The sequence below is a fragment of the Lolium perenne genome, chromosome 7 (assembly GCF_019359855.2).
Source record: "Lolium perenne isolate Kyuss_39 chromosome 7, Kyuss_2.0, whole genome shotgun sequence".
NCBI classification, from domain to species: Eukaryota; Viridiplantae; Streptophyta; class Magnoliopsida; order Poales; family Poaceae; genus Lolium; species Lolium perenne.
In genome coordinates, this window is record NC_067250.2 from 54,222,902 (window position 1) to 54,238,264 (window position 15,363).

Below are 15,363 nucleotides of genomic sequence, written 5' to 3' on the forward strand. Positions count from 1 at the left end.
CGCCACGTCGAAATAATTTGCCTCTGCTCTTCCTCCATCGCGCTCCAACCGGTGGCGTCAGGGGGCAGATGGCCTGGTCATCTCGCTGGTCTCTGGATCTGGTGAGATTTGTTGTCGGTGATCGGTGTTCGATACTTTCAATTGTGTGTGGTGTCTTGCACTTGTGCGCGTGGATGACGGCATGCGGCGGCGTTTCTCTTCTTCGACTATGTCAAGTGAAGATGACGTCGTTGGGATTTGGTGACCACGGGGAAGATCCCCGGCTGACGTGCCACAAAGTCTTGGGTTCATCGCTTGCGATAGCCCGGTTCATCGGCTCAAAAAGCATCTTTGAATGCGATGGTCCCAGATCTAGATGTGGCAGTTATTGGACTCTTTTTCTGGTGCTACCATAGTGGCAGTGGAGGAAGATGGACGATGTTTCGGCGAGGCACAGGTTTCTCCAAGGGTGAACTTGTAGTTTTACTTTTGGGTTTCTTTGTGCAAAGTTGCTTGACACAAATGTTTGTCTAATGATTTATATCCGTCGCTAAAAAAACTTGTACCCAGTCGGAAAGAGGATTTGATCCAAATTCAGAGCTTCGGGCCACGATGATCTGGCCCATTCCTCTCACCAAGAGGAAATAGCACATAACACCAGCTATTGGTGAATCTTTTGCACAAAACCACAGGTTGCAGTTTGTTTTGCACAGAACACCAGATTTCTTGGTAATCTTTGCAAAAAACACATAATACTTGATTATCCTATGTTGACACAACAATTAGATGACCGGGCCAGTAGTACTAAGGGTATCTCCAACGGGGCAACGCAAACGGACGCTGAGCGACCGTTTACGTCCGTACATGCCGAAAATGCGTCTGGTACCCCTCCAGCGGTGCGACGCAAAGTGACCGGGACGTCCGCATCGACGCAAACTTGGCGCATATTTGCGCGTGGAATGCGTCACGGCGGACGCCCCAAGTGACCGCTCACTTCTCCACTGGGCCCGCCTGGTAGCGAGCCTGTATCGAGGTCATCGCTTCCGCGGTCAGCGCTTCCACGTCTGCGCCGCAGCCTTCGTCATCAATGTCGCGGCTGCCTCTTCTGCGCGCGCACTGGCGGAGGGTGGGCTTCCTGGGCAATAGGGACTTCCCTTTTGACCGTCCACTGGCACCTCGTGGTCGAACACGGGAGGCGCCGGCGCCTGCACAGGACGGCGACAACGATGGCGGCGACGATGATGGGCTCCAGCACTCGGCCACGCAACCGGTGCAACCGCCGCCTCCACCACCACCGTACAACCCGTGGGCCTCAACCTCCACCACCAGCGTGGGCTTGGCCACCACCACCACCGGAGTGGGCTTCTCAACCTCCACCGCGGGCCTGGGCTACTCAACCTCCACCGCGGGCCTGGGCTGCTCCAGCTCCAGCTACAACACGTCAGCATGCTCCAGCTGCAGCACCTCGACATGCTCCAGCTGCAGCACAACCTCGACATGCTCAAGATGCACCAAGTCAGGAGCTCCCTTCTATGAGTGGACGACGACATATGCATTACACTGAGTCTCGGCTATATGGTTACTTCACAGCAAGTAATGGCCAAGGTCACCAGCAGGAGGAGGAAAATCATGTCTGAAATTTTTATGAAACGAAAAGAGCCATGTGACGAAGAACAAATTATCTTGACTCTTACTTTTGTGTTTGAAGTGAGATACTAAATCTGGATAAATATGATCTTCTCAAGCTTTTGGATGGATATGTTAACCGAATGGATATGTTGATTGTGTTAATATAGAGGTATTTTTTTGCACGTTACACTACAACACTTGGTTAGTAGAAGAATATACTGGTCGAACCAGATTGATCGAACCAGACCACTCCTCTAATTGCTGTGTCAAATAGGCTAATTATGTTTTATGTGTTTCTTGCAAAAATTATAGGAAAATATGGTGTTCTGTGCAAAACAAACTGTAACCTGTGGTTCTATGCAAAAGATTCACCAACAACTGGTGTTATGTGCTATTTCCTCCCAAGAGCGCGTCCGGAAGCAGCGATGGAGTCTCCATCCATGACTATCCGTCGCTAAAAACCAGCCAACCTAGCTAGCTACCTCGTCGTCACAATCAAGCGCGCGCCATCGCCATCGCCCTCTGCCAACACGCCCGACACGTACCAATGGCCACCGCCCGGTCGCGGTGGAGGCCCTTCACGGCCTCCTCCCCCTCGCCGCCTTCCTCCGCCTCCTCCTCCCCCTCCTCCTCCTTCACCGCCACCATGGACCCGCCGCCGGAGTTCCTCTGCCCCATCTCCGGCACGCTCATGGCCGACCCCGTCATCGTCCCGCCGGGCCGCACCATCGAGCGCGCCTGCATCCAGGCCTGCGCCGCGCTCGCCTTCTACCCGCCCGCCGTCGCCGACCTCCCGTCCTCCCCGCTCGTGCTCATCCCCAACGTCGCGCTCCGCTCCGCCATCCTCAACTGGTGCGAGCGCCTCGGCCTTCCCCACCCTTCCCCGCTCTCCCTCGACACCGCCGGCGACATCGTCCGACGCCTCATGCCGCAGTCGAGGTCGCAGTCTCAGTACGGGCCGCCGCGCCAGGAGCAGTCCAGGTCGCAGTCTCAGTACGGGCCGCCGAGCCAGGAGCAGAGGTCGTCGCAGTTTCAGTACGATCCACCGAGCCAGGAGGAGAGGCCGCAGTCCAACTACGGGCGGCCACCACAGCCCGCCTCCGTCCGGACAAGAAACCGCTCTGTCTCAGGCGACGACTTTCCGCAGGAGCCCAAGCAGAGGAGCGGTTCCGTGGAGGAGGAGATCATGGCCGTGCTCGGCGCAACGGACACCAGCCCAACTGAGCAGAGGGAGGCGATGGCGTCGCTGCGGCAGGCGACGCGGGAGACCAGGGAGATGCGGCTGCAGCTCTGCACGCCGCGCCTGCTCGCGGCGCTCCGGCCGATGCTGCTGTCCGGGGACGCCGGCATCCAGGCCAACGCGGCGGCGGCCATGGTGAACCTGTCGCTCGAGGCGGAGAACAAGGTGCGGATCGTGCGGTCCGGGGCGGTGTCGCCGCTCGTGGACGTGCTGCGGGTCGGCCACCCGGAGGCGCGGGACCACGCGGCCGGCGCGATCTACAGCCTGGCCGTGGAGGACGAGAACCGCGCGGCCATCGGCGTGCTCGGCGCGATCCCGCCGCTGCTGGAGCTCTTCGCGAGCGGCGGCGCGGGGCACCGCGCGCGGCGGGAGGCCGGCATGGCGCTGTACCACGTCTCCCTCGCCGGGATGAACCGGTCCAAGATCGCGCGCACGCCGGGGGTCGTGCGGACGCTGCTGGCCACGGCGGAGGCGCGGGGCCGCGGGAGCGGCGAGGCCGACGCGGACGCCGCCGCGCTGCGGAAGCTGTCGCTGATGATCCTCGCGAACCTAGCCGGGTGCCCGGAAGGTCGGGCCGCGCTGATGGACGGCGGCGCGGTGGCCGCCGTGGTCGGGGTCATGCTCAGCGGCGCCGCGGCGCCGGGGAGCTCGGAGGAGGAGTACTGCATATCGGCGCTGTACGGGATGAGCAAGGGAAGCCTGAGGTTCCGCGGGCTCGCGCGCGCGGCCGGCGTCGAGGAGGCGCTGGCGCCGGTGACGGAGTGCGACGGCGGCGGGGTCGGGCGGGACATGGCGCGGCGCACGCTCCGGGCAATGCGCGGGGAGGACGACGAGATGCCGTTCACGGCGTCGGGGATACTGGGGAGCCAGTGGGGCGACGCGAGCATCGTGTCGGAGGGGCTGGTCTCGCTCCGGCGGCCGCCGCACCAACGGGGAGGCAACCACGGCGGGACGTCCGGGTCAAACACCACCCAGTTCTGACAAAGTCAAAAGTCTTCTCCTTGCGCGCGCGCGCGCGCACGCCTCTTGTTTATTCCAGTGTTTGGAGCAGCTGGCTGGTATTCCTTCCCCATTAGCCCATACAGTTGGAACTTCTGGTGTTCGTGGAGATGCTTAGCTGAATTCTTTTGTTCCAATTGAACTGTAATTTTATTGGATCTATGTAGGTGTTCGTTCATGTTGTGTAAATGTAATTGTGATTAAAGAAGAAACAACGGTACATTTGTCACATTGGCTTTTGCATCTCTCATCGTTGCTCTTTACGCTTGTTGATGCCTATCTTGCTTCTGAGATCACATTTTATATATCATCCCCAAGTTCACTCTTTATGACCTGGTGATTTCATCTGCTTTTCAGGAACACAAATAGTGATTGAACGTTTTGCTGACCAAACTCATGTGTTGAAAGGAACAAATAGTGAAGAAAGACTGCCTTTAGCACTGAACTTACACCAAACAGAGCAAGCAAAATTCACAGATGCCGCTCAGCTATTCAGCTCTCTTCAGATTCTTTACACAACTTTTTTAAACGATAAAAACATGTTTCAAACACATCATGGTGCTGGAGAAATTCAAGCATATAATAAGCAAATCCTCGTCGCGTTACCACAAAACACAGTATAGAAATCGGTCAAATTGCCACAGGTCAACTACAGGTAATTTATTCAATTCAGTACAACGCGGCTCGAACAGTTCAACACGATGTCGCGTGATACAAGGAACAGAACCAAGACTTCGTGTAAACCACAGCTTTGATAAGTGGTGTGCTACTATTCTAGTAATATACTCCGTACGAACCAATGTCACATTCCATGCTTTTGTCAGCAAAAATGGAGCACTTTCTAGGCGACCGAAAATGGGCATTATTACCTCACAGATATCCATTTTATTACCACCAATACACCGTGTGTAACCGCTTCCATTTTACATGCCAAACACGCCTGCTAGAACAACGCTTCCGAACCACCAGCAACCTGCTGCTTGCTTGGCCGTGCGAAAATATGGAAGAAAGACACCAAGAGCAACAGCTTGGGTAGGAGCAGCAACTGCCAACCAGACTAAACATCTAACACACAATCAGGGGAAACAACGGCAACAACTAACCTCAGTCAACGGCTGCATCTACATACACGATTACAATTATTGAGATCAAAAAATCCAACATAAAATGCTTGGATTTCAAACACATTGCTCCTTCCCTCCGTCCTTAGTACTCATTCAGAAGAAAGATCAACTTGGTATATCTATATGTGTATGCCCACTTCCTGTCCACAGCTGACAACAACTAGGAAGAATTTGAAGCAGTAAATACACAGGAAACTCTACAACACATATTTGAATGGATGGATTGGTTTCCTCAAAGCCCATCTACTCTATTACAAGGGGCATTGCCTTCACAATTCGGGGCATCCATCCATTGCTTTAGCCTAACCAAAAATGAAGCATCCGGGGAGCTGATCCGCAACCATATGTGCTATCCATCCTCTTTGTCTCTCCACCAGAAATTCTTGATCTCCTTTCCTCCTGTTCACCCTACACAGATTCATCCAATGTCTCTATCTATCATCCTCTTTGTCTATCTACCATTGTAACCAAATAACAGCCAGCCATACTGTCAAAACAGCTGCCGCAGAGGCCATCTCCCTAGCCCGTGAAGCTCCCGAGTACTGGAACCTATGAGACTGTTCTCTGTGTAGCCAATAAACCCAACGTTACTGGCATGTTACTCTACTACGGGTCCATCACCGTTCCTACCCACAAAGAGTAGAAGAAACGTATATATATACCTCTGTAGGCTCGAGAGTGCGCCGCAGAAGATAGTGTTGTCCGGAAGAGGGAGCCCCGTGTTGGCGCTGTGGTCTTCCTCCGGGTTCACCACACTTATGTACAGCTCCTGACCCAGGTACCAGTTGTCCAGGTTCTCCACCCGCAGGTTCCATATACCCGCGTTGTCCAGGAACACAAGCACAGCAGTCCAAGCGCCCGGGAATACCTACATTTGCCGTGCACAAACATTCCCAGTCAACCAACCAAACCCATTACAAAATAATCGATCAGAGTTAGTTTCTGTCAGTCATTGCAGTTCATCGCTTACATGATTTTTCATATGACATTAAAATTGCTAACCCCAAAAGGGGTTGGTTGAGTGTCCTTAGCCATACCATATCTCAAATGATATGAACCAGCCTTTATTTAATCTAATCACTATACACAAGACACATTTTCTTCAGTCAGGCACACATAAACATCTTTGATGATAGCTATTGTCTGCCATTTCTGGGAGTCTCCCAACAAATATTAGATGACGCTCAAACACCACTGACAGAAACACAAAGTGCATATCTTATCCTCTTTTTTTCTCAGGTTACTAGTACTACTTATTTCTATGAATATCCTATCACACCGAAATATATGAAGTATAATTTGTTGGGTTTCTACAGACCATACAAGTAGCCAACCATAAATAAAGAAGACATGAATTTTAGCACCTGGATTGTGGAGCGCGCAACACCATCCCATTTGTTATAGGTACCTCGGCTGTTTTCAGTCCACAATCCATAGTCCATCCTGAAAATGAGAAGGACCAACCAGAAGTAAGCAATGCAGTCCTGGACGAAGCAGAGGAGAATTCGGGGTGCTACGACAGAACTACCCAACGACGAAGAACGCATATCCATCCAAGTGGTAGCTCTGCACCGTCGTGGCATTGTTCTGGAAGATAATCTCCATGAAGCCTTTGTATGTGCCATTTATAATGGACGTGTCGACTTTAGGTAGCCTGTTCATCGGATGATTAGGAAAATCCATTTTGTACACTCCAGGGACGTTAAATAGCTGCGCAAGAACCAACGGGGTGGATGGGGCGATGTAAGAGATCCCGTTTATGGTAGAGCGCAGTTGCCCGTCTATGAGCTCCGGCGGTCGGCTCTGCAGCAAGTACACATCGGTCACGGTAATGTCACCGTAGTGGAATGAGCCCTGCGGATTCGGGCGGGCACCGCTAGCGGTAACATTCCACCTGAAACAGTTCAGGATAAGAATGAGCATCATCATCCAGCCAAATGAACACAAACCAAAATGTACTTGCTAGCATAGAGGAAGGAAGGAAGGCGTGCCTGATGGATCTTGCTTGGTTTATGGAGAATGCGGTGTCATACTGGTCATCCGGGGCATCAGGGAGGGGACCGGAGGCTGGACCCTGGGAGTTGGAGTAATGGAGAATGGCGACGCCGGTGAGCTTATCGACGGTGCTGGCATCTACGAATCGCGCGCTGGCGACGACGTAGTAGTCGGTGCTGGCGTTCTGGTCCATGGTGACCAGGAAGGAGTAGGATTGGCCGACATGGATGTCCATGTTGGTGTAGTTCTGCTGGGAGGTGTAGGAGCCCTCGGTCTCGACGAGGAGCAGGCTGTGGCCCTGGATCCTGAAATTGAGGCTGGCGGAGGCGCCGACGTTGTGCACGCGCAGGCGGTAGGTCCTCCCGGGGTCGACATTGATCCGCTCGTAGACGATTCCGGGAGGGACGAGGGAGTCGTTGTGGCGGTAGGGGCCGAGCCCGTTGACGAGCACGCCGTCGGGAGGCCCGAGGGGCGCGCCGGCGTCGAGGGACCTGCGGAGGTCGCGGTGGGACCTGGCGTACCAGTCGCCGATGAAGAGGGTGAGGTCGCCACCGTCCGGGAAGGGGAATGGGATGGGGATGACGGCCCGGTTGTTGACGACGATCCCGCCGTACCCGCCGGCGGCGCGGTGGAGCGGGGAGGCGGAGGGGGAGTAGAAGAAGCTGCCGACCTGGTCCTTGGCCTGGAAGGTGTAGGTCCAGTTCCAGCCGGGCGGGATGGGGCAGTTGGTCCCGAGCACTCCGTCCTGCCATGGCGTCCGGCGTTGCTGGAGGCCGTGGAAGGTGAGGAGGAGCGGCTCGTCGAGGGCGTTGCGGACGTTGACGACGACGTTCCAGTTGGTGGTGACGTTCAGCGGCGGGCCCGGGAACTGGCCGTTGATGGCGATGACCTTCTGAGCGACGCCGAGCGGCCGGGCTGTGAGGTAGGAGACCTCCCAGTCGAAGTAGGCGAAGGGGTCCCCCGCCTGCGCCGAGTAGCAGCCGGAGAGGAGGAAGAGGAGGAGGAGAAGCGCCATTGTTTTGTGCTGCCAGCTGAACTGAAGACTGAAGTGGAGTTGGAGTGGGAAGCAGAGCAAGAAAGCGGAAACAGAGGAAAGGGAAAGTAGCCTGAAATTGGGGACAATTTGCTTTGCCTGCTTTCTGCCTTCAGACAAAGCCCAGCCCAGCCTGGCCAGGCCCTACAAAAACTAATGGCCTTCAAGGACACTAACACAAAGCAGAAAATCATAGTCATCGTTGTCCCAAGAGAAATTTACTCCGTAAAAAAAACACGTTCAAGATCAGAATATGGGGCACAGTATTTGTATTACTTTCAGTTTTACATATACTACCATCGGATAGCAACTAGCTTACACAGCAACAGAAATGCACTTTTCAGGTCAAGCGATTCAACATTTTTGAATTACTATTTCTACGAGCATCGTCATTACATATTACAATTTAAAACTGCAGAAAAAAGCAGGCCAGCTGAACCTTCTCTAATGTCGAAACTTTGAGTCGCCTCTTAAATCAGACTGTCGTTGGCTTCTGGTTGCCCATCCCAAACAAACTCTCAAACAATTTCGAAGCCATCGGAGGAACCGTCATAGGAACCGGGGCCATGAAATTAGCAAGCTTCTCGTGGACATTATACCTGAAGAGAACCACGTAATAAAAGTCAAGAACAAATGCAGGGACGAAACATCAACTACTCCCAAAGTAAGTAGTCTACCTTATCTTTCTGCTCTTTGAAGCCCGGCGATCAACAAGTTTTCTCTTCTTGTGCTGCTTCTTTCTTAGAGCATAAAATGCAGACTCTGCAAGCATTGTGTTTGTGTGCAGCAGCATAGTTCATCAGTACAATACATTCTGGGCACAAACAACAAGTGCAGATGCGCAATAGTTGGATAAAATACTAACCAGATGCTCCATCACATGACTCGAGAAACTCCTTGAGAAGTTGATGGTAAAATTCTGAATCATCAACAAGTTCAGGATCACCTTCCACAGTCTTCCCCTGAATTACAACATGGGTGAAGATATTAGACCAAGAAGTGCACTACCCCTGGTGTCTAATTATGAGTGCAGAGATCACCAGAACTAGTCTAATTTAATTAATGAGTGGAAATAGATAATCAAAAGATACATGAATTTTTGCCTCAATGAAATAAATGAACTATACACTAGACTTACATAACAAAAACAACTAATAATAGAAAAAATGAGAGACAGGCAAGCTTGAAATAATTCCAAGTAAAGAATGGAGAATTACTCATACCTCCGCGGTAACAGCAGGCTCTGCTGGACTCTGCAAAGTGAATGAAAAGGCTCACAAATTAAACATTATAATTAGAAGTAGAAGCATGACTTGTGTACCTTCATAATAGATGCATCTAATCTAAAATACCTCTCCAAATACACCAACATCATATTTCCTCAAATACATCCTGTTAATCATCCTGCTTGGGTCTCTCATATAACCAGCAACTTGGTCACTTATGTTCTGTTCTCATACAACAGAAAAGAAGCAAAGGTTTTAGCCTATTAGAACTAGGCTTGTTACACAATTACAAAGTACTAGAAGTAGCTAAATACAACTTCAGCCAACCTGATTAAATGCGTGCAACTTTCCTTTCAGTGCAGCAGCGCCAGTTGTGACCTGTGTTTTCCTCTGCCATTTATCTATCTCAGTATTTCTGAAAGGGGTTATCCTGGAAAAATCATGATATCAATCCCTGGTTTGTTTTGTATCTGTGTAGGAAGTCAAATTGAAAAAGCCCATGCAAAATACACACAATTGCAATCTGATAAATTCTAGAACTGACATAAATAGTTTCGTTTCCAATTTCTGCTTTTTAAACAGAAATGCATTTATGTTATTTTGTGTATTCTTATTTTGTGTGTGCTAAGCTACACATATGCCAATATGGTGTAACTAATTTCTTTTCATAGAGGATGCTTGCCCGAATGCAGGTTGCCAAATGCACCAACATTAATCAGGGATAAGTAGCAATAGCAACCCAGAAAAGATAGGGTCTTTTAAGGTTGAAACCAGAAAATACTGACAGAGCAAACCGAACAATTCACTAGCTCAAAGACATTTAAGAAACGACAATATTAAAAGACTAGGTAAGAGTTTAGATTATCAGTATTAAAGCACAACAAATTCAATGGACACGATGTGGTAAGCATACAAGTGTACAACTGCACAGTGCTGATTAACAAAAAAAAAATCTTTTGCGGCTATGTAAGAACACTGCAACATACTGAAGAATATATGCCACGGTACTTCATCACAGTTTCTATTATTGCAAAAGGTTACCTTGTCTGCACTTTCTGTACTTCCAGCCACTCGTCATTTTCTCCATTCGATTCAGGTACTCTATCTGCCATTAAGTCAAGATTAACAAACATTTAAAGGCCTCCTTCAAAATGAGAAAGAGTGGACAGTACTACTACCATTCGGAGCCTTTGCAGCCTGGTTCCTCTCCAGTAAAGCCTACAGTAAGTTGCAGAACACATACATATTGCACAAAGTAAGAAAGCCTGGGAAATCATTGCAAGGACTACTATAGTGTTGCATAGACAGAGAAGCAAAGAGCAGGCAGCCAAACCTCCTGCAGCTCCAGCATGCAACCGAGAGTCTGTTTCGATGAATCCAGCAGCTCAACATATGCCTCCTCTATCTCCTGATCATAACCACAGAATCTTGACTTGTTGGGATCCTGCAAGAACACAATTGCAACAATACACACATCTGAATGATCCTGCATCCTAGAACAGTAGCAGCAATTAAGACGAAGATGCGTGCATCGACCGAACAAAGACCGACCTTGGGAAGCTTGTTCGAAGTGGAAAACGCCTTTTGCAGCAAGAATCTCATCTCCAGGGTCTTGTCCCATAGGGCCTTCAGTTGAACAGAAATTGGAGGCAAATTAAGGTCAACAGCTTGAAAGCTTAAAAACAGTGGAGGCGAACTGGTGAAGGATAGCCATTGCACACGATCATGATGAGTCCATGCTATGTTGGCCAATATAGGAGATGCAGGAAAAAGGACCTTTTGGTTCTTGACGGCCTGGCCTCTCGCGACGTCGTCGTCTCGGTGCTGCTTCAACGTCTGAAGAATGCTTCTGCAGGTGGAAGAAAGATTCTCAAGTAAATTAGGCATGCGAAGTGAGGCATGTAGAGGGCAGGTGGAAGGGCGAGATTACGTACTGTTGATTGGCCTGGAGGGCTTGATACTCCTGCTCGAGCTCCCCCATCTCACCATCATCAGATTCCTCCTCGTCGTCCTCTTCCTCCTGCTCGTCTTCGTCGGAATCTTGTTCGTCATCGGCGGCGCTCCTTGCGGAGAAGAAGCTGTCGTCCTCCTCGGGGTCGGAGTGGTCGTGGAGATGGAGGTCGGAGTCGCTTCCAGAGTCGGAAGAAGCCTCGGAGGGCGGCGGGGAAGGTGATGCCTTGCGGCGCTTGGATGCGAGTGGCGGCATCTCCTCCTCGTCGGTGGGTCGTCGGCGGCTAGAGGAGAGGAGCGAGGCGGCGGCGGGGGTCGGCAGCGGAGGGGTGGGATACTGAGGAAGGAAGGCTTGGCCGGAAGGAGAGAGGCTTTGAGTAGGAGCTGGGCCTCAATGGAGAGTGAGACGGGCCTCAAGTGGGCCTCGGTGTATCTGCGATTTGTTATTCTTTAGAATCATCGTCTTTTATCATCTATATACTATACAGTACTAGTACTAGTTGAATGTTTGTGCGTTGCTACGGCTGCTATTGTATGTTTTTGGATATTTTTCAAAAACATCGTTTCTTATGTTGGTGCTTTCTTTTTAAGCGTCGATAATATCTATTTTTGTTCGTCTATAATCTATGAAGCCAAAAAAAATTGGGAAAACAATTTTAATAATGTCATATTCCTTTGATCGTGTAAAACTTGGTGGTTTTTTCCCACTCAATCCATTATATGAGAATGCTACTACTGATCAAGTTGTTAGTCGCTTAGTCTCTAGTTTTTTATGGGTCTTTACATGAGAGACATGGCTAACGGCATATTTCGAGTGCTCTCCCAACTGAGTTCACGCTCCCGTTTAGTAGAGCCATGGAGAAAATTATGTTCACAATAGAGCTTGTTTAGATCATGTACAGATTATAGTTAGAACATTTTTTTGTTAGATGTCACAACAACAAACATGCCACATTTTCTTGGTTAGAAGTCACCACAACAAACAGCCAATTCTTGAGAAGCTAACACGTCAACTGCGAAAGGTATAATGGAGAAGGGCGTAATCTATTTGTGGTGCTTTTTCAGGTACAATGATTAATACTAACTAATCTATTATGGAATTCTAACCTCCTAGCCCTTTGAGCAAGTCCACACACAAAGGCACTATCAGCAAGTTGCAAACTATTCAGCATTCAATATTCCAGCAACCCGTCATGATGTGTCGGTTTTTCACCAAAATACATCTTTTGACAAGTATTGTCTCTATTTTTCTACATATTTAATTACTTGCAGAATTCTGACAAGTAGTGTCTCTGTTTTCTGCAGATTTTGACTTGCATGTATTTCATCCAATCTTCTGTTAAAAGAGAGTATAGTTGATGCGTGCAAAATATTAGACATGATCAGGGTGAGAAGATATGATAGCTCTGGGACTTGGACTTACACGGTTATTTTTGCGGTGAGGGCATGTACAATGGGGTGACATCAGCCTTCCCTTTAAAGCTGCCACGTAGGATTTTTGCTTAGTGGAGGAGAGAGAAATAAGAAAGAGAAGATTGGCTTCCCTTAGCCAAAGGATGATCCCTTAGAAGATAAGGGAAGACTATTTTATGTGTTGTACCATCTGTCTTCCCTTAGCAAATTAATTTCTTACCATATAGTATTAATTAATTATCATTAATTTCTGGAGATGATAACAAGAGATAATGTGTTGTACAACTTATATCTATTGCTTTCTCTAGATGACGTGGATGGCTATGAGAAATCATGCCTTCTCCACCATTGTACATGTCCTGATACTCTCAATTCTAGCGGATGTGTGCCCATCTGCAAGTTTACATTAAATATCAGTATTAGAGGATAGTGCTGATAAGCTGCTGTGTTTAAATCAAAAGGATGGATTGACCATAGGTGCAAAATGACCATGAAAGGGAAATCCAAATGCTTACATCTTTTGCAAGTGGTTTCAAGTATTTGTTATGGATGGTGTGCATACCCGATCAGCAGTCAAAGCATTCTGCAAAAATGACGAGCATTTGAAAATTATACGGCTAGAGAAAATGTGACAACAAGCACATACATGAAATTGGAATACCGCATGGTTCATTCAACTGAATTGAGCAATAACATACAGAAAAATTGTACAAGGCCCCTGTCCTGCTGCTGATTGTCCGGAGTCAACACTGCACAACATTTTCTTTTTCTCTGATTCCAAAACACTTGATTCAAAATGCACACAGAATTTAAAGGGAACTGCAAGTGTGGGAGGCAGAGCCATAGCTGATAGGATATAGTTGAATATGGAGTTCTCTAGTAAAATAACAACTTAAAAACCATTTCCCACTTAGCAACATATGGAAAAGAAATTACACTTCATATAGGTATTTTCAATGAACATATTGTACTGCAATCATTAAAAAATATTGCACCATTACCAAATTGACAAATGGATCAGAAACAACAACTGAAACACTATAGTGTAATGTATGGCTTATCGTGTTTACATTCCCACCCTAAATTTTCCTATCTATATGCCATCTTAAATGGACAAGATAGATACATTTCTTGTTGATGTAGTGATCATGGTCATCGCAGGGCTCCCCCCTTGAATCAACTCCACTCGTAGGAAATGAGCTTTATGTCAATTACATCAACCATCTACATTGCAGAGCATGAAGGACTATTACCACTCATATTTTCCAACAGAACTTGAAGTAACAATCACCAATAATATATCTCTTAACAATACAAACAAATTATAATGAAGGAGGCTTAGGTGACTTGTTAGATAATGCGATGAAAATTTAGTTTTTGGAGGTGGCCGCCCAGTCCTGGATAATAGATATGGCGGCACAAAGGTTGCAGTGACCCGTTTAAGAAAACTTGCAACATAAAGGCACAGGTGATATTCTAGCCAATTAATTATATTAAACCTGCATAGAAAGAAAATAGAAACATTGTAACTGCTATTGTAGACCACCTTAAGTACAATTCAATTTTGAAAAAAGAGGCAACTCAATCTATCTATTTTTGCGTGCAGGAAAAGCTTATAGTGATTTGTAGGTACAATGGTCTAAACTTCATGCCTTAGATATAACAATTATGGGGGTGACAATAAAAATGATATGGTAGTCATAACTAAAAAGAGATTTATGTCGCCCAATGTTTTTCTATAAAAAGTAGAAAACGTGTAGTTGGAAAGTGATTCATGATATTTTCAAAAAACAAAGGAAATTTATTACTCCCTCCGTCTAAAAATAGGTGTCTCAATTTTATTTAGATATGGATGTGTCTCTAACTAAAATGCATCTAGATACATAGATAAAAGTGAGACACCCATTTTTAGACTGAGGGGGTATTACACAATCAACTAAAGGAAACAGATCAACGTTGCAGTCTATTCATTTTTTTTTTCATACGCCTCTTGAAGGGAGAGGCTTGGCTCCACGTGCAGATTAATTTATCGCAGCCAATCAGGATGATGAAGAAGGAACTAGCGAACTGGAAAATGGTGATAGTGTAAGGGCAGAGCACAACTTTGAGAGAGTGGATTAGGATCAAACATAAAATGATGCAATCGATGAAGTGAAAGGGGACCAGCTTGTTGTAGATGTTGAGGAGGTCCCAGACGACGAACATGGCACCGAGATGCAGAATCCAAGGAATACAGGAGGCATCCGGCTCCTGTTTTCCTCAGTCGATGGTGCTGCCGCCGCTATCCTTCTCACTGAACCCCCGTTAATTCAGCCGTTCTTGAGCAGATGTCACGGATTGAGAGGGGCATCGGCACATGGCCGTCCAGACTCAAGAAACGGGGCAGGATGAGTGGAGGGCGGGCGGTGCGAGGGGCGGCACTGCGTGATATGGGAGCCAAAGCTGGTGCGCAGGAGGTGGATCGAGATGGGCAGTCCTGTCCCCGGAAACCGGGGCGCTTTTCTTTTGAGATGTACTGATCGGATCGTTGGGAGAAAAGGAAGTGTAGCCTAGAGATGTCTCGATAAAGGAGAGTAACAACTAATTTGATAGCCTGCTGCTAACATAGCATAATAGGAAGGAAATGTTCAATCCTCGAAAAAAAGGAAGGAGATGATCAGATTTGATCCTGTGTTAAATTTTTTTTTGGTTGATCCTAGTGCTAAGGAGGGGGGAAATGACGTACATCAGAAGGCATCAAACGATGCAGAATATTTAGATCTTTAGGTGCTGTTG

General features: G+C 48.2%; 3 protein-coding genes across 4 annotated transcripts; 1 reads left to right on the plus strand and 2 right to left on the minus strand.

Moving 5' to 3' along the window:
• Positions 1-2,085: 2,085 nt before the first annotated feature.
• On the plus strand, positions 2,086-4,076 carry LOC127317490 (U-box domain-containing protein 39). 2 transcript variants are annotated; one of them, XM_051348045.2, is made up of 2 exons: positions 2,086-2,547; positions 2,590-4,076. In XM_051348045.2, exons 1-2 carry the CDS (start codon positions 2,156-2,158, stop codon positions 3,827-3,829), a joined length of 1,632 nt encoding a protein of 543 aa, XP_051204005.1. In that variant the 5' UTR covers positions 2,086-2,155; the 3' UTR covers positions 3,830-4,076. The 2 variants fall into 2 exon arrangements, with proteins under 2 accessions (XP_051204005.1, XP_051204004.1); XM_051348044.2 differs by having other exon boundaries at positions 2,086-4,076.
• An 850-nt stretch (positions 4,077-4,926) lies between these two features.
• Positions 4,927-8,067, minus strand: LOC127317488 (monocopper oxidase-like protein SKU5). The gene is made up of 5 exons (XM_051348041.2): positions 6,963-8,067; positions 6,500-6,865; positions 6,336-6,414; positions 5,634-5,839; positions 4,927-5,535 (listed from the first exon to the last, which is right to left on the minus strand). Exons 1-5 carry the CDS (start codon positions 7,979-7,981, stop codon positions 5,427-5,429), a joined length of 1,779 nt encoding a protein of 592 aa, XP_051204001.1. The 5' UTR covers positions 7,982-8,067; the 3' UTR covers positions 4,927-5,426.
• A 178-nt stretch (positions 8,068-8,245) lies between these two features.
• On the minus strand, positions 8,246-11,536 carry LOC127317489 (uncharacterized). Its single transcript, XM_051348042.2, has 12 exons — positions 11,160-11,536; positions 11,002-11,074; positions 10,777-10,851; positions 10,559-10,669; positions 10,404-10,443; positions 10,267-10,330; positions 9,553-9,655; positions 9,352-9,447; positions 9,223-9,252; positions 8,865-8,961; positions 8,677-8,761; positions 8,246-8,598 (listed from the first exon to the last, which is right to left on the minus strand). The coding sequence occupies exons 1-12, from the start codon at positions 11,429-11,431 to the stop codon at positions 8,475-8,477; spliced, it is 1,170 nt and encodes a 389-aa protein (XP_051204002.1). The 5' UTR covers positions 11,432-11,536; the 3' UTR covers positions 8,246-8,474.
• Positions 11,537-15,363: the final 3,827 nt, after the last annotated feature.

Excerpts from the sequence above, each read along its gene's own strand:
- LOC127317490 (XM_051348044.2), top strand. The coding sequence starts at position 2,156 with ATGGCCACCGCCCGGTCGCGGTGGAGGCCCTTCACGGCCTCCTCCCCC.
- LOC127317488 (XM_051348041.2), bottom strand. The coding sequence starts at position 7,981 with ATGGCGCTTCTCCTCCTCCTCTTCCTCCTCTCCGGCTGCTACTCGGCG. Across the intron at positions 6,866-6,962 it reads AACCAAGCAAGATCCATCAG|GTGGAATGTTACCGCTAGCG; the intron begins GCACGCCTTCCT and ends GAACTGTTTCAG. Across the intron at positions 5,536-5,633 it reads GCACTCTCGAGCCTACAGAG|AGAACAGTCTCATAGGTTCC; the intron begins GTATATATATAC and ends TTGGCTACACAG.
- LOC127317489 (XM_051348042.2), bottom strand. The coding sequence starts at position 11,431 with ATGCCGCCACTCGCATCCAAGCGCCGCAAGGCATCACCTTCCCCGCCG. Across the intron at positions 11,075-11,159 it reads GCCCTCCAGGCCAATCAACA|AAGCATTCTTCAGACGTTGA; the intron begins GTACGTAATCTC and ends TTCCACCTGCAG. Across the intron at positions 8,599-8,676 it reads TCAAAGAGCAGAAAGATAAG|GTATAATGTCCACGAGAAGC; the intron begins GTAGACTACTTA and ends GGTTCTCTTCAG.